The 27132-nt window shown below is 30.7% G+C and overlaps 1 protein-coding gene across 1 annotated transcript in view; it reads left to right on the plus strand.

Moving 5' to 3' along the window:
- The first annotated feature begins 237 nt into the window (after positions 1 to 237).
- The window catches only part of LOC143229864 (uncharacterized), a 45264-nt gene continuing 18369 nt past the window's right edge, over positions 238 to 27132 (plus strand). The window contains exons 1-6 of the mRNA XM_076462721.1: positions 238 to 644; positions 7923 to 8098; positions 12559 to 12793; positions 19468 to 19553; positions 20189 to 20376; positions 24501 to 26041. Of these exons, the coding sequence (XP_076318836.1) occupies positions 8012 to 8098; positions 12559 to 12793; positions 19468 to 19553; positions 20189 to 20376; positions 24501 to 26041 (2137 nt within the window). The 5' untranslated portion in view covers positions 238 to 644; positions 7923 to 8011. The remainder of the gene's footprint in view (positions 645 to 7922; positions 8099 to 12558; positions 12794 to 19467; positions 19554 to 20188; positions 20377 to 24500; positions 26042 to 27132) is intronic.

Consider the following 27132-nt stretch of genomic DNA (forward strand, 5'->3'; position numbering starts at 1 on the left):
TTCACAGAATGGTGAATGAAATTTTTGGATAACAATTCATGATCATACAGAAAATAAACAAAAATAACTAACATTCGAATTTGAATTTTCAATTGAAAACATAAATTTCAACTATCAAAAATTAAGAACTTTTTCATTTTTTTAATCTCTCAAGAGACAAGAAAATGTGGTAACTGCACTTTAAAGTAAACCAGAATTGAGCTGAAAATTCAGTTCCAACTGAAAAAAAAAAACAACAGAAGAAGAATAGAGACTAAAAACAATAAGAAACGCGCCCTCAAAGTTTACGAAAAGCATGAGTAGTGTTTTGTGAATAATTTTATAATAGGCCTACGTGTATCAAGTTGTTTACCAAGTTCCAACATCAGATTTACAAGTTTTATAATAAGTAATTGAAAATCGTAGTATATTTAAATACTGATATCAAGAACTAAATAACATATACATATATGTATGTACCTGGTTCTGCTTCTAGAAGAGCAAAGTAGGCTAAGCCTGAAATAAGTTAACGTCAAAGGAATATGTCCTGCTCTCATTCGAGTCGAGAGTAATAGTAATACTAATAATAAATTATAATACAATTTGAAACTCTGGCAAGTTGGGCGCATCAGATTATTGACTGATCGAAATTGCTGTAAACTATGGTAGGAATGTAATTGTTAATTGTATGATTATTCTTTATCAGTGTGACAACTGTTTATATAAATTGTTTTGATACCTAATTTGAAAAGTAACGTCATTGACAGTGACCTTTGATTCGGTGTCAACCCATATATTTTTTTACAATTACATGTGATGTGTATAAGTTGTTGGCCTATGTTGTTTAGCATTACCTCACTAGCAATAGGTTATGAATAATGTTTAATAATTTTTTGTTTTATTTTTAGACTAATTCTTGATATTTTAAGTCAATACTTTGAATAGCTTATCACAGACGCTTTTGTCCGTTTAACAGTATTGGAGGTTGTTTTTTGTTGTTAAAGAATTTTAATTATATTTTAATGTCCATGATATATTTGTATATATAAATTAGGTATAATATGATTTATGTATGTCTTGTACAATAATTACATCCATTGTACTTCATCAAGGATTCTACATGTCCTGTGATTAATCTTGGTCTCAAACAGTATTTAAACTCGAAACTGTTTTCTTTATATGGGTCTACATGCATAGGAAGTTCATTGGAATATATTGATGGTTGTTAATCATAAGCTACTGAACTAAGCATTGCATTTGTAATTAATTTGATAGGTCTAGGATAAAATGGGTAACACTAAAATGAATATTTGCACGTATACTTTGAAACTGGCTTTTGGTAATATATAATACTCATGATAATCTATAGTACAAGTCTCAATATAATATAGTCTGCAGTTGCCACAGTACAAGTGTACCAATTTAGTTGCTGTTTATATACCTGAATTTTTTTTTACTTTTATATAAGCATCGTTAATTCAGTAGTAACTATTTTGTTTTAACAGTGAACTTTGTCATATTTTTGTGGTGAATGGATATTGTTTTTAAACTTTTTTTTTTTTAAACCTGTGAAGATTGACCAATAAAGGTGTAAATGTTATATTACATTTCTATTAAATTTACTATTAAATTACACAATAGAGATTTTCCTTTGATATTTGTACCATTTGTTGTTTTTGTTTGAGTTTTACAGTCCTTTTAATCAAACTTTACTTAGAAATTAGGAAATTCTGTAAAAGTTAAATCACTCAAAACATCATAAACACAGGTAATTATAGAATATTAGATTGGTTTTAACTGAATTCTTTAAACAAATATTTTTGTGTTTTTAGATTTCTCTCTGTCTTGTAGGAACATTAATATTTTGTGTGAAAAGTTGGGAACTACCATAAACATTTTAAATATATATATGATGTGCTTTAATTTTTGAATTTTAAAATTGCCTTTGTAACCTATGATTTGTTATCATGTTAACAAAGTATGAAATATTGAATGTTAAGCAGTTTGAATTACATATATCAAGTTTACTCTTAATACTGTTTGCTGTTTACTTGACATATAGGTTTAGACTTTATTTTAAAATTCTAGTTTTCCTTTACTTTTCTCTGTTTTTCCATCACCTCATTTCATTTTAATCTAAAAAACTACCTTGAGAAGTGTACAACCATTTTTTAAAAATGTTGTACAGTTTTTAGCATTTATTGTTACTAAATATATTGAGAACATATCTTGCATATTACTTGTGACTTAAGATTTAGTTCAGAAGGAACTGATAGAAAAGTTTTTCATTTTAAATGGATATTATTCAATGTTTATAGAAAATCTTACCTTTCATGTCCTTACACACAGGCATAATTTTTATGTATTTCTACAGCATACGAGTTATTTGGTCCTGAAAATAGATTTTTGATTGAATAAATAAATCCAATATTTAGGTGCTACATGAATCTGTGTTATGAGCAAGTAACCATTTTGCTTATAGAAAAGATTTAGTTGAGGAATTTCAGTTAAGAGCAGAAGGAATAATTTTCAGAATTTAAAATTCTAATGTAGTTGTTATTTACTTAGTACTGAATAAAAGAAATTGTAAAGATTTATATGACAAAAAGCCACTGAACCCATTGTTTTGAGGGTGTTACATGTACTACAATAAATCCTGGTCTCAAACAGTATTTAAATGATAGAACTTTCCCCCTCATGTGGGCCTGCATACATCAGGATACCTATATGTAGGGGGATAAAAGGGGGCTAGGAATGGTGACTTGAAAGCTAGAAGTCATTGACATAAACAATAAAGGTGTTTGAGTGTTGAAAGCCCAAGTATAGACACAGTGTCAGTGAAAAGTTTTTTAAACTTTTGGTGTTCAACTATGTGGAGTGGATTATGGAAATAATAGCATGGGATGCTAAGTTAGGTTTTTTCAGATCTCTCTGGATGGTTTGGGGAATATAAAAATGCTAGATGGTGTATTTTACAATTAAGGAGGCTTATACACGGTCTTGATAGTCTGTCATTTTGTCATTAATTTGGTTTTAATTTTTAAAGTTTCTATTCATTTGTGTATTTTGATTTTCAGACATGCAAACAGTAATGCACTGGCTAATGTCTAACACCATGCATAAGTGCAGTGGTATATGGGGCACCTCATATTTCTGAAGTTGCATTAGTGAATGCTTAGAGAATAGCTTATTTATTTATCAGTCTTCTATTTCATCAGTATTGCGTATGCTTTTCCAGATATGTTATTCTTGACAATATCGTACTGTGTTACATTTTCATAAATCTGTTAATAATAGTGTTTGAGTCTTAAAGTTTATATCTATAACAGTACAGCTAATGACCTGTTTCATAATCAACCAAAAGGAATAAATGATTATAAATTACTCTTTTTTTTTTTTTTATCAGTCAAACACATACCTAGTCAAAGTATAAATCTAGTATTTTGGATTTTTTTCAAATAGACTAAATTTAACATGTTTTGAGACCTATTGGTCTATCTCACCTGTTCCATCCTCTGAACTAAACTAAAGCTATTAATTAATAAATGAAAAATAATATTAAAGCCTGCCTTTATGATTCATGTACTTATCAAGCTTTCTCTTAAACTCATTTATCCCCTTAGCTATGGAGTTTTATGAAATAACTTATCAGCCAATCATAATTTAATAATCAATTGGGTGCATTCTGCAGGCTGATGCTTGAAAGAAATCAAAGCAACCATACTGCTTGTCAGTTTACAGTTGCACCATTTGATGCGTTCTGTAGCTAAGGGGCTAAATTTACTGAGTGCAAGGTTAAACAGCATACAAAAATATGAATATCATCATTGGTTTTCAAATAAATCTTTGATAATAATAATAAAAATAAAACTAGGAAATATATTCAGATAGTAAAGTATTATTGTTTTCATAATTCTCTTTTAACTTTTTGGTAGTTGTTGTGGTGTCTTCAGACTGGCAGATGGCTTTTAATTATAATGGATTATAATAATTTAAGCCCTTAGTATAACTTTGGTAGGAATAATCTCAATAGTGTTTTGAAAGAAAATAAACTTGGTGTTTTGGTTAATCAGTCTCTTAAGCTATCCAAGCAATGTGCTGTTGTTTAGTGGAAGGGTGAGTGGGATATTGGGTTATGTTAACAGAAATACTGAATTTGGAGTGCATTGTGCTTTAAATCTTGAGCTCGTGATTTTCATAAGGACTTTTAATTTTGGAAAGAATTCATATGAGGGTTAATACGATTATACCAGGGATGAAACGTTTGTCACACAATGACATTAAGAAATTTTCTTGTGAAAAAAAAAGTGTTAGAGGATATCTGATTGATGTGTTCAAGATTATTAAGGAAATTTTAGAATATTTAGTTGCATCTTTTATTCATATTTAACAATGAGAATGGTAGGACAAGGGGACACTAAAATAAATTTTGTCAGGGCAGGAGTCACCTTCAGCTTAAACAGTTTTGCTTTTCTAAGAATTGGGTTATCTTTGGATGTGGTAGATGCAGTGTAATTAAAGTTGGACTTGATAAGTATCTTAATTGATCAGTACTAGATTCTGATATGGTACATTACCTCTGCTAACATAAATAGCTATTCTTACTCAGTGCTGCTTTCTATATGCAAAATATTTTTTGCATGCCAGAAGCCTTAACTCCCCCCCATCTCTTACAATCACCTGGTTCAACTGCACCTTTCATGTAATCATCTTGCAATAACTCTCCAGTAATAAGAGTGCAACACAATCTTTTGATGCATGTAATTCCTGCTGTTCAGTTCTACCAGACTAGCACTTTGAATTTTGGCAGAAAATAAAAGCATTGATTAAGAGTGGGAAGTGTGTGACTAGGTACCATTGGAAATATCTTTCATCATAGGAAAACTACAACTTCTTATATAGTACATTACCTTTGCTTATCTATATAGCCAGCATCCCAAGTGGAGGGACAGGTGCATGGGAAAAAGAAAGAAGTATTCCTTGAAAATATCTGAAGAACACCCTAAATGTGTTGATCCTCACAATAAAGGATCATACATGGAAGACTACATTTGTACCAGGTATACTCTTTTTTTTTTTTTTATGTGTTGCATACGTAGGTGACAAAGGAAGGAGCAAATCTGTATAAAAGAAAACAGTAGTGAGATAGAGATCTGAATCACCAATAAACAAATCTCAATCTTGTAGAGTACTGGAATGTGGGGGAAAAGCAAAAGGATGTGCTTCTTGGTGTAGAGTGACCAGGATGTGATAGATTGTACATGGCAAGTCAAATGCATCCAAAACCCAGACCACCAGGAACTGACATTCACATGGGGTTAAGATGAGGATCATACCATTGGTCAGTCAATTATAATCCAAAACACAGCCACTGGGAACCGACATCCAAGTGAGGGTAGGAAAGAGGATCATACTGTATTCATCTCAAGTTTAGCAGAATGGAAGGGATTATAAACCTACTGCTTCATGAACAGGACACATGATAACAATGTGATGAATTGTTTGACTGACCAGAAACCTGACATCCAGACAATTAGTATAAGAAAAAAGTCTTAGTAATGAAAATAACTCATTCAAAACCATCTGATGGCTGAGTTTTGGACTGTAATTGACTTGCTGCCTCTGTGATCCTCTTTTGTATCTCCACATTGATGTAGGTTCCTGGTGACTGGGTTTTGGATTGTAATTGACTTGCTGGAAGTATGATCCTCTTTCTTACCATCATGTAGACGTTGGTTCCCAGTAGCTAGGTTTTGGTTTGTAGTTGACTTACTGATGGTATGATTCTCATCCTAATCCTGCATGGAGGTCAGTTCATGGTGGCTGGGGTTTGGATGCAGTTGGTTTACAGTGTATGATACATCACACCCTATTCACTTTACACCTAAAGAGACATCTTTTTACCTTCCCTCATACTCTAGTACTCTAGAGGATTGAGATTTGTCATATGGTGGTTGAGATCCCTGTCCCACCATTGTATTTTCCTATGCTTATGTGCTTCTTCCTTTTTATGTACCCATATCTGCAACACTTAATTCTACACTGAGTGAAAATTATACCTGATACAAATGTGGTGCAGTTTCCCATGTATGATCATCTACTTTAAGGATCTTCTGATTTTGGGTGTTTTTTATAATGCTTTTGAGGTTTATTTCTTTTATTTTCCCTCCACCTGGGAATAGAGTAGACATAATGTACAATTTTGGAAGTTGTAATATTCCTATACTAAAAAGATATTTCCAGTAAGTACTTACCTCTTCACACATTTCTAACTTTTCTTTCCTATTGCCGAAACTCAAAGTGATAGTTTGGTAGAATCAAATAAAGGGAATCATGTGAGTCGTGAGTGTGTGTCGCACTCTTATTAATGGAGGGATGTTGCAAGATTATTACATGTGAGATGCAGTTGAACCAGTTAACTGTAAGGTATGTGGGAACTCAAGGCTTCTGGCATGCAAAAAATTATTTTTGCACATAGAGAGTAACTCTGAATAAGAATATCTATCTGTACAAGAAGATGTAACTACCAATTGGAAATATATTTTCAGTACAGGAAAGTTATAGACTTGAGTTGTTGTTTCTAAGTGGATAAACATTGTCGTTGTTGCATAAATGTTACATTTAGTGTTAAAAGAATAACATAAATTTTTCCAAAACATCTTATAAAATGTTTTTGCTAATCCTTGCTTATGACAACTTAATTTTCACTTGACATTCAAGTTTTATTTTTTTTAGCTTAAGAAAAAAAGGAATGCATGTATTTAATGATGATAGAATTTTAAACTTTACTGAACAGTTATGAAAAATTATGGTTTGTGTATTGATATGTAGAATACACTTAAATGTATGTTCATTCTTAAATCTCTTAACCTTGAAATTAAGCTTCTTTATCTCTGTATGTTGTGTAATTTAAATACAAAAGCTAAAGCTTGATACAGTATTTTGATAGTAGCCAACATTAATTTCAACATACATATTAACATTTCTTGCATCTTTATGCTGTAAATTTTTCATAAAAATCCCAAAGGAAAATGACTACAATAATTTTATGCTAAACAACCTTGGTCCTTGAGTAAAGAAGCACATTATGCTTATACAATACATTTTCAAATCATGATTTATAAGCATAATTAAGAATTATTATGCTTATAAATAATTGTTAACCAACTTATTATTAAAGAACATTAATTTTTACTTGTGTGTATAAAAGCTGACTTAAGCCTATTTATCAGATGTAACAATATTTTTTAAGCCGGCCAGCAACATTCAGTGGATTGTGGAACCCAGTTAAATAATGATTAACATGTTTTATTCATAAAAACTAAAAGTATAAATTGTGAAATAGTCATTGGTATCATGAAACACATTCTTGGTATTGTGAAGTGCAGCAGACATTAACTTTGAATCATTAATTTTTTTTATTACTTTAGGTATTGTCATGTACTGTTATAAAACAAAAAAACAAAACTGTGTATGTCATTTACATTTGTGCACATTTTTCATTATTTTAGGTGCATCATCTTTCTACTCATGTTGTCAGAGCATGTTTGATTGTAAATATATAAAAAGTTTAATTCTGATGTTATCTTTAAATTATAATAGTTTTTAGTTGTTCTTTTATTCTACTAAGTTATGTGTGTTTTCAGCTTCATCAATAATGCTTTTTATCTTCAAATTATTGTAATAATGCTTTAGAAATTCTTCATCAATAACATATATTCTATAGTGTGAATGCTGGGGGAAGAAATACACTATTCCATTTTTTACACAAACCCATGTGTGACATTAAGTTTCATTGAAAGGTCTTTTCATGTTAATATATTGTGTTTTTTTTTATTATTAAAATTCCATTTTTGCTGGAATTTTATTATGCAAGCTACAGTTATTATTTTTTTGTTTATTTAGTTTCTAAGGTTGATGGTTTTTTTTGTTTGTTTCTTTAGAGTGTATCAAGAATAAGGGCATTTCAAACACAAGGAGCTGTTTTTTCTAAAGAGTTATAAAAAAAAAAAAACCTTTAAAGTCCAAAGCAATGGATACAGAAAGGTCCAAAACATTGTTACCATGTCAAGAAAATTCTCTTTCCCAAGCAGAGTGGGATATTGTTCAACTTGTCAGTGTAAGTATTATTTCTGTAGTTATCTATGGATAGTTTAGTGATGTAATAAAGTAATTTGAGCTTCAATAGTTAGAAATGCCTCATGAAACTGTACCATCACATTCATGTGTTTAAATTGACTCCAAGAGGGATTATTTTCACATAAAAATGCTTATTATGAAAGATTATAGTTTCACTCCATTAATTCATCTCCCATTATGTAATAGTGTGAAAGGTCAGTATGACAGAATACCATTGTTACTAACAAGGTTATACCTGTTCCTTTTGAGAGAGCTGACAAAAGCATCAAAACTAAATGTAGTTCTTTGCAAGTATACATTAGCTAGGCACTTGTTTAGGACTTATCTGTTCTTTCACACTTGACTCTGACCTGAGTTGCACATGCAAACTCTTTAAATCTCATCATCTTTCAGGTGATCTCTGCAGTAGTATAAATGACTAGAAGAAACACATTTGTAGTCAGTTGAATAGACTTGGAGAGAGGCTAAAGTATCACAGTATTCACGAAAGGACATGATAGTGGGTCTATGTCTAGCAGAGGTCACAGTGACCAAGACAATTTCATTGGTAGACTATCCCAAGACACCAGTTACTTGGGTTTATCAGCAGTGACAAAAAAAAAATCATTTTATGCAAGGGAAAGGGATTGTGACCACAAATATTTAGAGATAAAAAGAGGACAAAGCTTTCTACTCAGTATGCTAAAGTTCAACCATTGTCTGTTAGTTCAGCTACTGTTTGAAATATGCAGTGCAGGACAACTTGCATCCCTTTTCAGCTGTACTTTGAGAAGAACATTGTAATCATTTATCTCAGTTACTGGCAATAAAATATGTTTTGAGAGATGTAAAAGAGTGTAAACATTGGACAAGTGTTGGACTGGCCAAAAGAGATGTTGTTTGATGAGTCTTGTTTACCATTTTTTGCACAGATGCAAAAGAGGAATTTTAGATAGTCATGTGAATTGTTTAGTCCATCTTGTGTGGTCCTAGTTTGGACCTTTGGTGGTGTATTATGGTTTGTGCATGTTTTCTTATGCTGTACCTCAGGCTACAGATTTTATACCTTTGGCTGTGAATGTTGCAGTTTTTTTATGGGAGGCGAGGTTCACCATGTAGACAGCTGTCTCTTTATATGGTGAATCTGGGCAACATTATGATGATTTAGGATATTCTCCATCTCTTTTCTTAGCTGTGCGATCTCCATTTTCCACCTGTAGACATATCCAGTTTGTTATTAGCCTTCTTGGATGTGGGAATATTGTAATGTCACCTTTTATTGGTATACCTCCACATTTATGCTCCTTCCTCAATATACCTTGGTTTCTTTTGTTCAACTTGTTAGTGTATGCAGCATTTCAATAGTTATCTATAGATAGCTAAGTGATTCAACATAGTAACTTGAGCTTCAGCAGTTTGGAATTGTCTCATGAAACTGAAGCATGTAAAATGAGACACTTAGAACAGTTATTCTGAGTCCAGATTGATTGACTTAGAATAATTGTTTTTTCTGACATTGGTTCAGTTTTGAGTTGTTATGTTTCTTTTTCTATTTTTTTTACATGGTCACATTTCTATATTGGATCTTACTCTATGGTGAGTGATGTCTATCCAGGTATACTTTATCTCAAATCTATACAGTATAGCCAATAAGATAGGTAATGCCCACTGTTTAAATGGGGTGTTCTGAAAGACTACTAGTATGTTATTTATTGCAGTGTTTTGCATCAGAAGTATATCTGTCTCAAACTGTACACTCGTGGATTAGCATGAGTAACACGGAAGTGGATTGTTGCTCCTTTTCGACTGCATAAATCAGAAATGATATGCTTTTAAAAACAGTTCTATGGTCCCCCAACTGCACTTTCTCCAATGCAGTATTCCTCTGGTCTTTTACACTAGCTGACTTAAGGAAAGCACAGGATGGAAAGTTTTCTTTGACATGACAACCTTACAGCCTTTTGCAATGGAAACTGTGTTGCAGAATTATTGGCAAGATTTACAATGCTCTTGGAGAATGACAAGTGGCAACAACTGTGACAACTAATAAGGCTCCAGAATCATTTTAATATAATGTTCTCAACCTCTGTATAGGAATGAGGCAAATGTGTTTATGAAATATTATTATTATACACACCTTTTGTGTACTTTAGTGTTGTTTTGTTGGATAAATGTGAATCAGTTACCCTTGTAACATGAAATGTGTAGTTGTGAGACACATAGGTTTTTGAATCTTCTTCATGGTTAATAGTTAATATGAAGGAATGATGCTCTACAAGGTATATTATAAAGAAAGAAATTTTTATGTGTACAAAACCTCACATTCTATGCTGTTAAATTGGTTATTTTGTCTTTCTTTCTTTTGAAAAAATTTCAGTTGATGTTTATTTAACTTTGGAAGTGAACCCTGTTATATATCCTTAGAAGAACTGTGTTAATCCTTTGATGCACCTTACAGTTTAAATATTTCTCAAGAAGTCCTAATCTCAGCTTCTTGTTACAAAGCAGGCATTATACTTTCTCTTAGACCAGCACATTTGCAAATACTTAACTCTCTTTATTCTTTCTATCAGTTCAGTTTTACTAAGCACTGTTCAGTCAATAAATTATATTAGTTTGTAATAACTTATAAAAGCATCAATTGTCTGAGAACATTATGTTTGGTTGTAATGTTTAGATATTTTTTTAATTTTCAAACTTTGGCTTGTCAAAATAACATTGTCTGGAAACTGAATATAGCAAGTTATTTATTCTAGACTCTGGCTGTTTATATTCAGATAAACTAGTAAAAATTATCTGTAAAAATCATTTATGCCCTAAAATATGTATGTTTAAAATATAAATTTGATTCCCAGGTAATACAATAAATTTTGTTACTTAGAATTAGTTGAAACTGAGGGGCTTACAGTGAGACGTAAAACTTTGTTTTTTTTTTTTTGGTATTTTATTACATTTCTTACTAAATTGTTGCCTGACCTGTTTTGGTTTAAAGGATCTTTTCATAAAAGTTAAAAATCTATTCATTTTCTACTTGTATTCTCCAAAATTATTGTATATTGTAGAAAGTATAGAGGTTATATTTTTATCTCACAGTCATCACAGAAGTATTTGACACCCCCCTGATAATTTCTGCATATAAGAGTGCTCATTTATCCATGGGAAAATATTGATTTTATGAAATATAAAGAGAAAGTAAATATGATTAAATTTTCATTCTGTTTGGTGTAATGTTTCTTAAGATCTGTAATGCAAACACCTTTAGTGTAGAGGCTAAGTTACAGTGTTTTTAACAAAAGTTAACCTATCTACAAAGAGCAAAAGCATTTGTGCTAAAAGCAGTACATAATTATTTTGAGAAATGGAACAGATATGATATATTTTATTATATGCACATCAATATTTTAATTTATTTTACATAGATTTGAGACATTTGTAAAAACCAAAGTTTAATTAAAAAAACGAAAACCTAACCATTAATTTAATTGCACAGTAAGATTATTTCTAGCAGAAAGTTTGATAAGGTTATATCTGTTATGAAACTGTGTACCAACAAACATTTAAAATCTTTATATTATGCTTTTTTATTTTTAGCTCAACATTTATCTGAACTTTTCTTGTTAGTGAGTAACATCTGAAAAGCTATCTAAAAATATGCATCTCAGAATGGCTGGTATGAATATTAACACTCATTGATAAACAGAAAACAATGTTTCAACCTTGCTAGGTCATCTTCAGGTTAACCTAGGAAGGTCAAAATGTTGTAGTCTGCTTATCAATAAAAGTGTTTATACCCATACCAGCTGTTCTAAGATACATTTTTGTTTCAAGTGGGTTTCTTGTCATCAAGAACTGTATAAAAATAACTTTGAATTATAAAAAAGAGAGACAGATTTAAAGTGTGATTAAAGAGGTATATGTTGTAAACTAATTTCATAGTGACTGTTGGTTTGGAGGTCTAATGTATATCGAGGAAGATGACACAAAATTGCATAAATTACAAGAGGTTCTGTAGATTTCAGTTTTTATGATATGACTTCAGGATTTCACTGTTATGTTTTGTTTTTTTGTGCTGTGACATATTTTCTTTATTGTGCTTTGTTTGGCTTCTTTACTTTTATAATTTTCTCAACTGTTTCTTTTTGCAGTTGGTTCTATACAGTTTTTTATTAATAATTCATTGGCCCAAGTGGAAAGATGTATTTGTGTTTTTTAAAATTCATTAAAATCTTTTTGTACAAAAATCAAATTTTACAAACATTTGAACATGGAAGGAAGCATGATTTATCCAGCACTTCAATGGCCTTTTGACTATTGAAGCATGCTCACAATCGTCTTTTTATTTTTCTCATTCTGAATAGTAAGAATCTTTATTCATTATAGTTGGTAGTGCTTAAGTATAAGGTTTACCTTTAATCAATTTTACTTGAAAATTATTTTCATTTTAAATATACATCTATTTAGGACATGGAATGTGAGAGAAACCAACAAGAAAGCATACCTCGTGAAGAACCTGAGGCTGAGAAAGAATCGGACGATTCTGTGTTATCAGTTGAACAAGTAAAATCTCTCCTTCAAGAGGCACTTCACCATCATCTTGGTGGTGAGAAAGATGTGAAACTTGACGATCTATTAGAGATTCTTCATCAACAGTTAGTTACAGATCATGTTAACAGGCCAGAAGACTTTGATTCACCAAGTTAGTAGTTTTATTAAAACATAATTTTTACCTAAAACTAAGTTGGTATGTCAAATTTTAATTTTAAGTCTATATAAATATAAAATGTGAAAATAAACTGTTTAAAAGACCTAAAATGAGAAACTGCAAAGTAAAATTTTTGATATGTTATTGCAATATATGTAAAATAAAAGTAGATAAAAAACAAACCTTTCCTGTGAACAGTGATGTGACTTTAGGCTCTGATTATTACTGACACAACATAGAGCATGTGCTAACATAACCAGAGTTTCACACTCACCAATCTATTATATGATATAATGTGTGTACATAACGAGAATTGGCACGAGTTACACTTTCCAGCACATTTCTCCTTAATGGAAAACTAGTTTGTCTGAAATTCTTAAAAATACAAACAGTAAAGGAATGAATTCTTTTGGTGTTACCCAAGAGCATGTGTAAGAGAAATTATCTTGTAACAAAGAATGGATATGTAATGTGTCAAAGGAACTTAAGAGCCACACGGAAGTAGAAACTACATTAACGGGAGCTGCATTTAAGGAGGGCTGCAACATACAGATTTAATCCTTACTATGGAGTAAGAAGAACAGGAATGTCTGATAGCTAATAATTACTCTGAAGAAATAAAAGTTTCAAAATGAGTCAAATCATAGCTTGTACATCAGAAAACTGATGATGGATCATATTGGCAATTTTCCCATGACTGATGTGAAGGTCAAGAACTTGAGAAATAAGAGGAGTTAAGGAATATTAGTTGGCTGAAAACTGTTAACATGTTACTGAATATTAAACTCGTTAACAATGACCCACAAAATTAGAAGGTTGAAAATAGACAATTCACTTCTTCAAATTGTCTAACATAATACAGTACCACTTGGTGTATGTATCAAAATTTGGGGCAAGATTTGAAATAGAACATACCTTAAGAAGAACAGTGTCAAAAATGAGTTATGATTATTCATTCCCTTTGGTTGGTTCAAAGCCTTTGGGTAACTGTGTAGTTATAAATACAACGCTTGAGGCTCCAACAATGTAATTGACAGACTCGTGAACAAATAAAATGCTAATGAATTGTGTGGAATAGCATGTCTTTTAAAGTTTATATGATACTTTTGTAGTAGGTGATTGATAAGTGAATAAATCTTCCATTGATAAAAAAGTAATAAATATATTATTTAAACCACAGTAATTTATTGTAGTTTAAATGGTGTATTATTTTTATTGTTTAAATACCACAAGATGTATGAGAACAATTTAAATCTTTGTTTCTATATGTTCAACACTGCATGAGTTAATGTATAGCTTTGGGAACATTCTGTGATGCATTACTGTTGTATCTTAACATAATTAATCTGAAATAATGTTAGTTGAAAATTAATAATTTTGGTAGATTATGCAAATATTTATGTATTAAAACTGAAAAACCCAATTTTTGGAAAGCATATTTAAAAAAAAAAATAATTTTCAAGGCTAGTGCAAACCTCTAACACTTATAACCACTAAAACTAGAGTTATGAGACTTTGAAATTTACCATATGATGCTTAAATTTTGTATTTATAATATTACCTAATGCAATTAAAGTGAGATAGCAAGTTATACAAGTAAATCCTTCAACCAAAATTGTTCACAAAATCAAAGATTGTTTGTCATTTGTTATTTATGGTGTGAGGGAAGTGGTCTGTGAAATGTTGCTTGTGATTGGTCAGTACTTACATAAGCAGCCAATTACATATCACCTTTTAGATAGTTGAAATCATGTTCATGCATATAACTTTACATAATGTTCTACATGATGTAGGTACTAGTACAATATTTTTATAGCCAACATTAGTATAGGTTGTGGAAGAGGTACAATGTAACAAGAAACCAGTAAGAAAAATTATCTCATATTGCTAAGTTTCTTTAAGAAAATTATTGCAAATGAAAGTAAGGTAAGTATGATGAAGTAAAAGTAGTAGCATGTTAATAAATTGGACGTAACTTGATCTGTACGCATACAGTATGTATACTATATCTAGTAATTTCTAACACTTCTAAACATCAGGGAACAGAATTAAAGAGTGTTTGAGGATTACCTTACTTGGTAATTTGGTCCACTCCCAGTTGCCTCTATTTAGTGAAGTAATTATATCAGACTAAAAGGTACAAAATTTCAAAAGGACTATTTCTGCATTGATTATGGCTACTAGTGGCTTAATGTATATTGTGTTGTTTAGAAGCATAACAAGTTTGTTATAGTTATAAGTAGAACTGGACAATTAATGAAATTTGATAATTGATTAATAATTTTGATCATTAATAGTTTGCATTAAACTAGTATAATACTCTCCCATGAGACTTGGATAGTTGAAATAGTCTAAAGTAATAACAATCAGAAACATTAATTTTGAAATACATTTACTTCCTCTTACATTGTAGCTTTATCCTGAAGAAAGTTACTCCTGTCTGTTCATCTAGACATTGATATAAATGTTACTACACTGGCTCCAGCATTTATACCCCATTATTTTCCTACAGCAAGTTAAATCTAGTAATTCTTTCCACCCATGTTAATATGCCCTTGATCTCAAATGCATATATAAGCTCTCCATTATTACTTCCAATCCACTTTTTCTCAACAGCAGAATGTTATGACGATGATTTTACATGCTGCCTGCAGGTTTCTCTTCAGTGTTGCATAGCCTTAGTTATACCTACCATTTCTTGTGTGTTTTTTTTTTAAATCTGTCTTCTTGGACTTAAAAAATCAACAAACTCTTCAGGATTTTTAGGATACAAATTCACAAACTTACATTTCTTATACATATAGAAGTGGAATCTTGCTCTGAAGTTTGTTCTCCTCTTGACTCAGATGCTGGGCTTTATGGGCTATCAGGGCAGACTGGTGAGAATTTGCACCCTATTTTTCTGACACCTTCCTTTGCTCAGACAGATACTTACAATATATGGGTGGTTATCCTACCTTCTGCACCATTTTTGTAAATTATTCAACAGTTTTTTAATATACTAAGCATTTCTCCTGTAGCTTATGACTTCTCACAGTATTAGGGTTTTGTTTCTGAGGCCAGTTGGCCTTTTCTACCCTGGTATTATATTTCATAATTTTCAGCAAAGAGCAAACATGTTCCAGTAGTATGGCACACCCTATTAGTGTGCTACTATTATATCTCATGTTCTCACACACCTTTTATATGCAGATTTTTTCTGTATGGACCATGCCCTCACTGACCCTTCCAACTTGTCATTGATTCTAGCTGTAGTGTGAGAGAAAATCCATTTCTAAAGTGAACATTTTCTTATAACAAAAATGGGTATGCAATAATACCTCCTCTTATACTTTCCTACTTTTTTCCCCACTATGGCCAGTTTTTGGGATTGCTGTTTTGGACAGTCTTGAAAACATAAATTGGAAGTAATAACGGGGAGCTTGTATATGGATCTGAAATAGGGGGCAAATAGGTGGAGAGAATTGCAGCAGGATTTTACTTGTAATGGGCAATTTAGTGGAGTATGGAAGCTGGAGCATGCAAAGTAAGATTCATATAGATTCTTATAGAATGACAGAGAAGAGGAATTTTCATCAGGATAAAAATGTAGTGTGAGTAGAGGTAAGAATTATCAGAAATACATTTTCAATATAAATATGTTAACCTTTCAATCGCTTGATTAATTTTGTGAGTCATAATGCTAAAGTGATTAAATTGGAAAACCTTGAATTTATGGAAAATGATTATGAACAGTAATAATAGCAATATTTTTACTGATTAGATAGTTGGGACAGTGGAAAACTGTAATAATTGTAAACACTAGTTTCAGGTAGTTTATTACTTTTGTAGAGTTAATTGATTGAATTGTAACTGATGGTCATAGGTAATCAATTAACCCTTTTGTGATTTGCCCAAGATACTTTTGGCATCCTCCATGTTTGAAAAAAATATTTGCCTGAGTTAATTCAGACAAACGAATTCTTTCCATATTTTTAGTTATTTGCCTTAATTTATTTCCGTGTTGTTATGTATTACAATAGATTATCAAAGCATGAAATATAAAACTTGACTTTTGTTTTTTTAGCACATTTCTGATAAAAAAAAAAAGGAAGGTTTTATTTAAGTTAATCACACTGATGAGGTTAGTACAAGTTATGTTTTCTGGTATAATTTAAATGTTACAACTATTTGCAGTAAACACAAGTAATTTTATTTGACAGTTTCAAACTCCGAGTTAGAACCTCGACATGTAATGCTTTATGAAGGAGAATTGTTAGCTCTGTGAAACTGATATGGTACATTATTTAAAACCTGTTCTACACTTTGTCCTCCAGACATAGTTAATCATTTGTGAAATAGTTTCAGTCCTAATTTCAGGACTTCATAGACTGAATGATGAGTAAAAATGGAATATTTTCTCTTTTTCTATCTTTATTGGATTTTAATTTTAATTATCTGATTGATCTATTTTAATGTAGTTTGGAGTATAGAAGCAAATTCTTAAGCCTAGCTGAGTTATAGAAATTGCTTGCTCAAAGCTGTGATCAGGTACAAGATTGTATTTTGGCTTGAAGTTGAAAATAAGTCAACAAAAAAAAATGTTTAAATATCTCATGTCTTTTCTTGTCTTACAATCTGAACTTCAGGAATGTAATTTTATGTATATCTTTAATACACCATATAGCTGTCATGTATAGTACCATGTCAAATACTAGTAGTGTGTTAGTTTCATGTTCATTTTATGTATATTTCTGAGAGACAGCCAAACGGTCAAATAAAAAAAATGGATGAAAAAATAAATTTTATGAAATAGACTTTTTTGCCAAAATATGACAGGTTTATGATTAAAAGTAAAGGAATCTCAGTAATTTACAAAAATTTAATTTTGCTCTTGAGGAAGAGTTGAAAAATCTTAGAAAATTGTTAAGCTAGAAAATTAATCTTTTAAAGTTACCGTACTTTAAATATTTTATTATGTAATGCACTTACACTTACAACATTGTACAGATGCATAATTATAAAATTTTTAATTGAAAAAGAATACTTTTGTATTTAATTGATTACATTCAAGCAATGGCCACTCAGTCCTGTTATGATTTGAGTAACACAAATCAGCTAATTTTATTATATGGAATCACTATTAGTATTTTGTTGGGTTTAATACATTCAAACATGTAATAAAAAAGAGTTTGAAAAAATTAAGTATGATGTAAGAATAACAATCCCAAAAAATTACAGAAACAAGGTAGGAATAAATACACAACATCTTAAATCCTTGTGTAAGTAGCTAGTAAGTACTGAGTCAATCTTACAAGCTTATGGCTATTAGTTTCTGAAAGATTCTTTCTTTCTTTTTGTTAGCTTAGTGAGAGCCTGTTCCAAAGAACTAGTAAAATGCTTTTCTGTCATTCTAGAGCCATTGAAATAATTTCACACATCCTTTGGCTAGCATGGGAAGAGGAAAATGAAAGATAAACACTTTGGTTCTGTAGCTAATCCTCAGTTTACCACTTTAGCAATACTTGTCATTGAGAATCTTGCACAGCTGTGAAATGCTCAGTAATGGTGTCCAATTATTTGTAAGCACCTCAGAGTAATAGGTTGAATACAGTAACCATTTTTTCTCAGCCCATCACTACATCCCAAGCACTGCCATGCTTAGTGATTAAAAACATTTCAGCTTCAAAAATTGTTTCAATGATACATTTAAGGTGGTCAAACAATTGATCTAGTAAACCATAAATGAAACTGTCATGTTTTTAACCATAATGATAATTAAAATCTATGGTCAATAGCAATCTGATTGTAACAATGGATGTGCAAATTAGAAACTGGTAAGTAATTTTGTTAAAGAACTGTGTAAATAATGTGATTAAAATACAACATTGTGTTTATATTTTGTGTTATATGAACATATAGTTAAATATTCACTCTGCTCTAGCATGTGATGTCATGCATGAATATTATTTTGTGCGTGTCACCAACAGAATTTCTTTCCAAAATTGATTAATCAAATATTTGGCATGATTTTGAAAACAACTTTGTGGATAGGTAAAGTAATGTCAAGCTTTAAACATGTTAGGTAAAAATACATGTTTGAGCAAAATAGCTTTTTTTTTTTTTTTTTTTATTTTACACACCTTTTGATGCATGTGTATGTGACTATCACTGGTCTCAGAGTGAGTAAATAAAAAAAACTACATACTATTAGAAATTTTTTCCAGTAACAAAGGTTATAAATTTTAATTATAATTGCCACAAAACATGTTTGGTATCATAAGGTTTGCTTCATGATGACTTATAAAAGTCAGAATAGCATTTTACTTGAGTACTTCAAATCATTTACATACTTAGAAAAGGAGTAATGAACCTTTTGTTTACCAGGTGCTTAGTAGTTTTAATGTGTCAGAACAAAAGTTTTACTTGTGAAATGTGTAAAATCCAGATTTTTGTGTCCCTTGGATCTATTTTTGTTTTATGTTATTCCTTCAGTTCTGTTTACACGAGTCACACACCAGTGTTTATGTTATTGTTGATAAGTTTTGTTCTTGATATTTTTATACATCTAACTTCAAGTTCAGTAATTTTATGTAACTGATAGTGTAGCTAACATTAAACAATTACATTTGTGTATTTTTTTAAAGTGGAATAGATTAACATGATGTGTCTCTCCTTTGTGTTTTCAGAAGAAACTGTTACTGCCGACCTTCCACATGCTCAGCCGTCTGAGGTAGTACAGGTTGACAATGGCTTTGAAGATCTAGAACATTTAGTAAGTGAGATTATAAGCTGAAATTTGTTTGCAGAAGAACTTTAAAACAAACTCATCCAAGCAGAATTGCAAAATTTTGGTAATATATTCTTATTTTTCATCTGTACTTTTACACAGTTATTCAGATGGAATGGAATTCCTACATAGTAAGACCAGCAATTAGTAATGAAGTAATAGGAAAAGTCAGCTAGCATTCAAACTCAAATTTATCTAAGTACAAGTATTTTCAACAATGATGTTTTTAAATCAGTGTTTGTTCTGTGATGTTGTTGTGTAATTTTCTTGAACTGTGCTTATAACATCCATAAGTATTTTTATTATGGAATATTCAATTCTTCTCATTCTCTAGGTATGGTTATTCATAGTATTTAATAAGAACAAAAGGTAATATTGAAAGGCTAGACCATTAGGTATAGACTTGTTGCTTTTCCATAGCTGATCTTGGTGCTTGTTTTCATAAGATTTTTTCACTATTTATGTACATACATTTCATTACAATTCTTTATTTGTCTTTACACGTAAGTAGCATATGTACCTATTTGTATTTGAGTATCTGTCGATAAGTCAAGAAAGATTATACTATCTTCTTGCTTCATGACTTTTGCTGTATTTAACGGTCTTAGTTCATTTTCCAGGTTCTGCAAGAAGCATCAAATGATGGAATGTTTGAACCTAATGAAGATTTTGATGGAATGGCATCTGAAATTTTGCATGTTGTTGGTAATGACCTTGAGCCAGAAGAAATAGGTAAAGTAATGATGGATCATAGCTATTCAGTGTTGACAACAGATTTCACTAAACACTTCTGGAAGTCAGACCACATGTAAGTATCGTGATTTTTAGAAGTCTTTGTTGGAAATTAATTGTGTTGATCATGAGGCATGATGTAAATAATGACTAAATAGAATCATGAAGAAAAGAAATGTAAACATGTTTAATTGATAATCAGGTGCACCGATATTCAGCATATATATCAGAAATTCTGCAAAACTTAGGGTTACGATTTTTAGGTAAAGAACAAGTTAGACATGCACAGCGAAGGAAAAAACCAAACGAATTTGGTTTTAAACACAAAATTTATTTATTTACCACCAACACTGTGATTTGTTATCTAAGCTATCCCAAGTTTTCTATATTGTTTGTCTGGTAGTGTTGAATGTTACAAAATGACAGCTAAGAGAAATCAAGAGCAAGATACAAAATTATGGTATTAACTGGTCTAAATACTACAAAAAGTGAGGTATCTTGCAGGTCCATAGGTTATATACTTAAATCAATAGGTTCCACTCAGTCTTAAGTCCTGCCAAGTGTACAGGTTTTTGAATAGGCTGCTTTTAAAGAAATACATGTGGACTTTATCTGTGCGAGAGGATTAGCATATATATATATATGACCTTAAAGTATTCAGTTAGTCAGAATTTTATAACGACTTGTAGAAAGTGTATAAAAATGTAGAAAAATATTAAATGGATATATCTGAATAAAGATATATTCTGTAGTCATTATGGAAGGATTAAAGTCATGACTGTTTTTGTAATAGCTGATTTTTGATAATGATATTATAAGTCTAACTTGTATGCTTAAGAACTGTACTGTATTTGTTTATAAAAAAAAAAAAAAAAAACCTCATACTGGAATCCATGTACAGTTAGACACATACACACAAGAGAAAACCAACAAAATTGTTAGATCTTAATATATTAGTAAAAACAAACATCTGTTTAATAAGATTCAGTGTCTGTGTTGCATAACTTTTCCTAAGTGACTGGTAACATAGATTTTTAAATGGTACCAAATGAATTGTCTCATTTCTGAGGTCTACACAAAGGTAAAACTTTTCACCCAACCCCTTAAGAAAGCTGGGTATTTTGTGAAAATGCATACAGGGATTTTCTGAAAGCAAATCCTAAATTTAGTGTTGAGTTACATTACAGTAGGCATACTAATTATCATTTGTCACTTGGTTAAAGAAATTGAATTTGAATTATAGTAACAATGATTATTAAACTGAAAAAATGCAAAATAATTGTTTAGGCATTATGTTTGCATTATAGTGGCCCTGTAAATGTTGGCTGTAGGCCCACAGGTTTCTATTTCTAAAAGTTATGTTAGATTAACAAATTGAAAAAAAAAAAGAAATGTCAGAATTTTATACATATACACACACATATAAACTTATAAATAGAAGATAAATGTCAATTTGCTCAGAATTGAACATGAAACCCAAGGCTGCCCTTAGAAGTAGCCAAAGTCCAACAAAACAGTAGAATGTTTGGAATTGAAAAATTGAAAGACTATTTAAACTGTAATGTTTTTCATTGTTCTTGCAGAAAAATTCAACGTAAAAATGTGAAGTAAAAAATAGCAGCTGCTTATACATTTACAGTGGGAACCATGTATATGTTTATGTATACATTTACAGTGTAACCATGTATATGTTTATGTATACATTTACAGTGTAACCATGTATATGTTTATGTATACATTTACAGTGTAACCATGTATATGTTTATGTATACATTTACAGTGTAACCATGTACATGTTTATGTATACATTTACAGTGGGAACCATGTATATGTTTATGTATACATTTACAGTGGGAACCATGTATACAGTTTATGTATACATTTACAGTGGGAACCATGTATATGTTTATGTATACATTTACAGTGGGAACCATGTATATGTTTATGTATACATTTACAGTGGGAACCATGTATATGTTTATGTATACATTTACAATGGGAACCATGTATATGTTTATGTATACATTTACAGTGGGAACCATGTATATGTTTATGAAGATAAATGTGTAAAATGTAAAATTTTGCAAGTGTAAGTGATTTTAAGAATTGGGTCATTTAAACATACAGAACAAATAAACCAACCTAATCAGTGATGTCGAGAAACCCACATGTTGAGAAATTTATATGCAGAAACGGCTCGTTTGGGTTGAGAAAATATTTTACATAGAAGAGCCAACAACGTTTCGACCTTCTTCGGTCATCGTCAGGTTCACAAAGAAAGAGGTAACTGACCGGAAGCTGACCACACGTTTGAAAGGGGTTGTGTAACTGAGTGTCGGAATGTAGAGGGCGGTGTTAGATGTTTGAATATATAATTTTATTTATTTTATTATATTAATATAGGTATAAGGGCGTTCCTTTATATTGGTTTATTTTGGGTTTAAGTTGTTGTATAAGTAAGGCTTCTTTAATTTTGCGTTTGTTTATGTTTGTTTCTTTATTTAGTATTTGAGTGTTTTCTATGGTTATGTTGAGTTTATTTGACTTGCAGTGTTCGAAAACGTGTGAAGGTGACTTTTTATGTTCTTCGAATCTGGTTACCATTTTTCTACTTGTTTCTCCAATATAGAAGTCGTGGCAGTTATCACATTGTATTTTATAAATAATGTTGGTGTGTTGTTTGTCAGTGTAGTTTTTACATAGTATAGACCTCAGTTTTGTGCCTGGTTTTTGAATAAATTTGGTATTAACTGGAAAGTTTTATATATACAGTTCAATAATCAAAAGAATGATAAATAACTACACTGATTCTGTATAATTTCACTATAATTTATTAAGCTTACTAAGAAACATTGAAATCTTTGATCAAAAGAACATAGAAGCCTTTTCAAAATTTAAAATGGCAGGAAAACTGCTCTGGGGACATTCTAAGCTGTTGATTGCTTATTCACATGTGGTATATTCAAGTAAGAGTTTATAATGTACTATTTCAAAAACTGGAGATAGTTGAACAGGGTCACTGTGTTTGATTCAATATATAAGTCATATCTCAGCAAATTAAAAAGATATGAGGTTCTTATTTTATATTCTTGATTATCAATGTTAGCAATTTGAGTTTCTAATTTGTACAAAATTATATAATTACTATTTTGACATCTCAAACATCTAATTTTAAATAGTGCTGCATTTAACATGCTACAGACTCACGAAAATCTATATTTAGATGTGTTCTTTTGATATTTACTTTTAAATTAACAAATTAACTCATATATAATATTAAAATTTGATATCAAACACATTGACATAAATTCGTAAATAGTACTATAATAAAATTTTGACTGTAAGCCAACAAACATGATGATGTGGCCTTTGATCTCTGGTCTGTTATGAAAGGGTTAATGAAAGCTATAAATAAAAACAAAACAAATTGTCACTAATACATTCTCAAAAAATTAAGTATTGAACTGTTTTAACCCGTCATGTATTTTTGGCATAAATGTATACTTAATGTGTTTTAAAAACTAGAGTGTAACTAAAATGCTTTAATTGCAATCTGTTGGTTGCAAGTGTGAATTCTGTCCACGAACTTACTTGCCCTATCAACTGTGCGGGTCATTACAATATAACACTTAATTTTGTTTATTTATTGATAAAAGAATAGCCCAAGAGTTGCTGGTGGGTGGTATCGATTATCTGCTATGCTTTTAATCTATCACTTCTACACCATGGATGTGTTGCACTGGTAGCACTTATGAAACTTTGCATAAAATTCCAAAGACAAACAAACTGTAATTTAATTTTTTGAAGTTTCAGTGTGTTTAATTTTAAAATTTATTTCAAGATATCTCTTCTTGGATAATTATTTTTGTTTAATTCATTCTTACACTTTTTTTATTCTTTCCAAATGCCCCTTTCATTAGAAGTAATTAGAAATGAAAACTGTATTCTTTGCAAAATTTATCCAACATTATATTAGGAAAAAATTTGCAAACACTCTTATTTACATATTGATAAACTTAATCATTTGCTCTAATTTTATAAACTATTTTTTTTTAAATATGATATATGCACATACAAATGCTTAACTTATTCTATGAGTATGTTTATGTTGTATTTTCTAGGTGTGTATATCGGTAAATACAATAAATTGATATACATTCATGAAAGTTAATTATTTTTCAAATTTCATTCTTTTTTAAGGGAAATACAAGGAGCAGGAGAGGAGGAAGAACTCGATAATAACTGTGTTAAAGTGAATACTAACCATAGAAAATCAAAACGCTCAACACCTCTACGAAGGTCACAGAGACAAATAGATAAAATTGATCGTGCTCTTGTTGAAAAAATAAGAGCAGAAAATGCTGAATTACAACGACAAGAAAAAGAAGAGATGGAGAAGCAGAAAGCTTTGGCTGAACTAGCCAGGATGGACTGTGATGACATTAGTGATGGTAAAAATAACAATATTGGTGTCAACTCGCAAGCCTCAGGTGTTGAGCCACTTGATTCTAGGCATTCATCAGGAAAGAAAGGTAAAACTCCAAACCAGCCAAAAGAGTCAATTAAAAAAGTTACCTCAACTCCAAATAAAGGCAAAAATTCAAAGGGCAAGAATTCCAGTTATAAAATGACTCGTACATTTGAAGGAGAAGAAAATGTTCAAAAATTAAATAAAAAGTTAAAAAATGAAAATAAGATCCATAGTAATTCCCGGAAGAACACATGCAGTAAGAACAATACAATTTTACAAACAAAAGTAAACAACACATCTAGTGTAAGCAGGAGAAAAGTTCTATCCAAGGATTCAAGCTTTGCTCCAAAGAAAAGAGGTAGACCTATGAAGAATATATCTAAAACAAATAAAAACATTGTTGCAAAAACCAAACTGAAACAAAGACTCTTGCTTGCTGGCAAAAAACTTCACAGAGCAAGATCGTATATGGATTTAAACACAGAATTTGATCACTTTAAATATAAGCAAAAGAAATCATGTAAGGTTTCGAACAGTGACGTGAAAAAAATGCCACAGCAATCAAAGATTGACAAAAGAAAAAGACTTAAAATTAAAAACACTAATGGTCACTTTAGAAAGAAGTTTTTAGATTCTAGAGATGACAGGAGAAAAAATGAATCTTTAAGCTGCAGTAACTCTCAGTTTACTGAATCGAGTGAAGGTATACAGTCACAAGAACCTAAAAAGATAAAGTTACAGAAACAAGAGAAAACTGTAAACGAAAGAAAAAGTGACAATATAAAAAAGGAGGAAGAACTTACAACCATCTGTGATAACAAACAATCATTGTCAGTTCATAGTCTTCTCCATAAAGAACAAATTTGTAATAACAGTAAAAGAGGAGAAATTTGCTTAGCTTCAAAACAGGGAGATGGAAGCAAGAACGGGTATTCAATCAAACATTCAGGAAAAATGCAAACTGACAAAAGTGAACAGAAAGAATTCGAAAACTTAGCTAAGTGTCATATCCAAGTTTTATTGGAAAAAATAGATATTACTCTTGCAAGTAATAAAAGACTGTATAAAGAAGTTTCCAGAGAACAAGAACTTCCAAAAAACATTGAAACCTATTTTGAAGATAAACATAAAAAAGGACAAAAGCTAACTATTCACAAATTTAAAAAGTTTAAGACGTATAAGGAAATTATTAATGATCAGAAAGGAGGCGAAGATCCAGGAAGTCTTGGAAAAAGTAAAAAGATAACTAAAGATAACGTGAAGAAAGAAGGTACGTGAAGTATATAAGGACTTTGTTTTTTTAAAGGCAAATACTTTCTCTTAATGACAAAAGAAAATGTAAATAATTAATATTTTTAGACATGTGGAGAAGTAATTTATTATAATAAGAAAGGTTATTATTTATACAATGACTGGCTACTTTATTCAGTGTTAGGTTGCACTGTAATAAAAGTTGGATTCAGCATGGCATAGAGTTCACAAGATATTTGAAGGTGCATAGTTTAGTTGTTGCCTATTCTTTCAGGGTTTTGTTTCACATTAATTTATAAATATTGTAAGAAAATTACAGTGACAAGTGCTCCACTTAAGTGCATCTCTCAGAAAATGTTCATTTAAACTGAAATCTGCTGATTTTTCAGCCAAGGAAGATGGTGGCTACATCATTGTGATTTTCAAACAAATTTTGAGCAGTATAAGTATTATGGACTGGGGCGTTATTCTGTTAGAAGGAAATGTACCATTAGGCATGAGCATATATAACAACATTATTCAGTAACAATGTATTATTTACCCTTTTAACTTTACCAATATGGGTTAAAGGCCCTGTCATCACATTTGTTGACTCAATTCAAAAATGTTATTGAACTACTATTTTATGGATGTATGTTAGTAACTTTGGTATCAAGCTATATATCGTAATTAAAATTTTAGTATTATACATTTGTTAATTTCTCAGTTAAAAAGTAAATATTAAAATAATCTTGAATATCAATTTTTGTATGTCACATTTTTGAACGCAGCATTGGTTTAAATTAGTAGGTGTTGTGATGTTCAAATACAAAGTCTGTAGTTTCTTGCAAATTACAAACTCAACTTACCAGTAATGACAAGCTACAATATAAAATTCGAACCTACTATCTTTTCTGTTTTCCGAGATATTAAATTATTTATTAAATCAATCAAGGTGGCCCAGCTCACCTTTTCTATTTTTGAAAACACTTGCTCGTGTACGTTTACTTTGCCTTGCGTTTAACAGAATGCCCCTAATAGTTTTCTCAGCCTCTAAAAATACTTCTGCAACAAACTTTCCATGCTGGATTTCAAGTGAGCTTGAAACTGGATATTTTTAGACCCAATTAC

This window comes from Tachypleus tridentatus, chromosome 10 (genome assembly GCF_004210375.1).
Source record: "Tachypleus tridentatus isolate NWPU-2018 chromosome 10, ASM421037v1, whole genome shotgun sequence".
In the NCBI taxonomy this organism is placed as follows: Eukaryota; Metazoa; Arthropoda; class Merostomata; order Xiphosura; family Limulidae; genus Tachypleus; species Tachypleus tridentatus.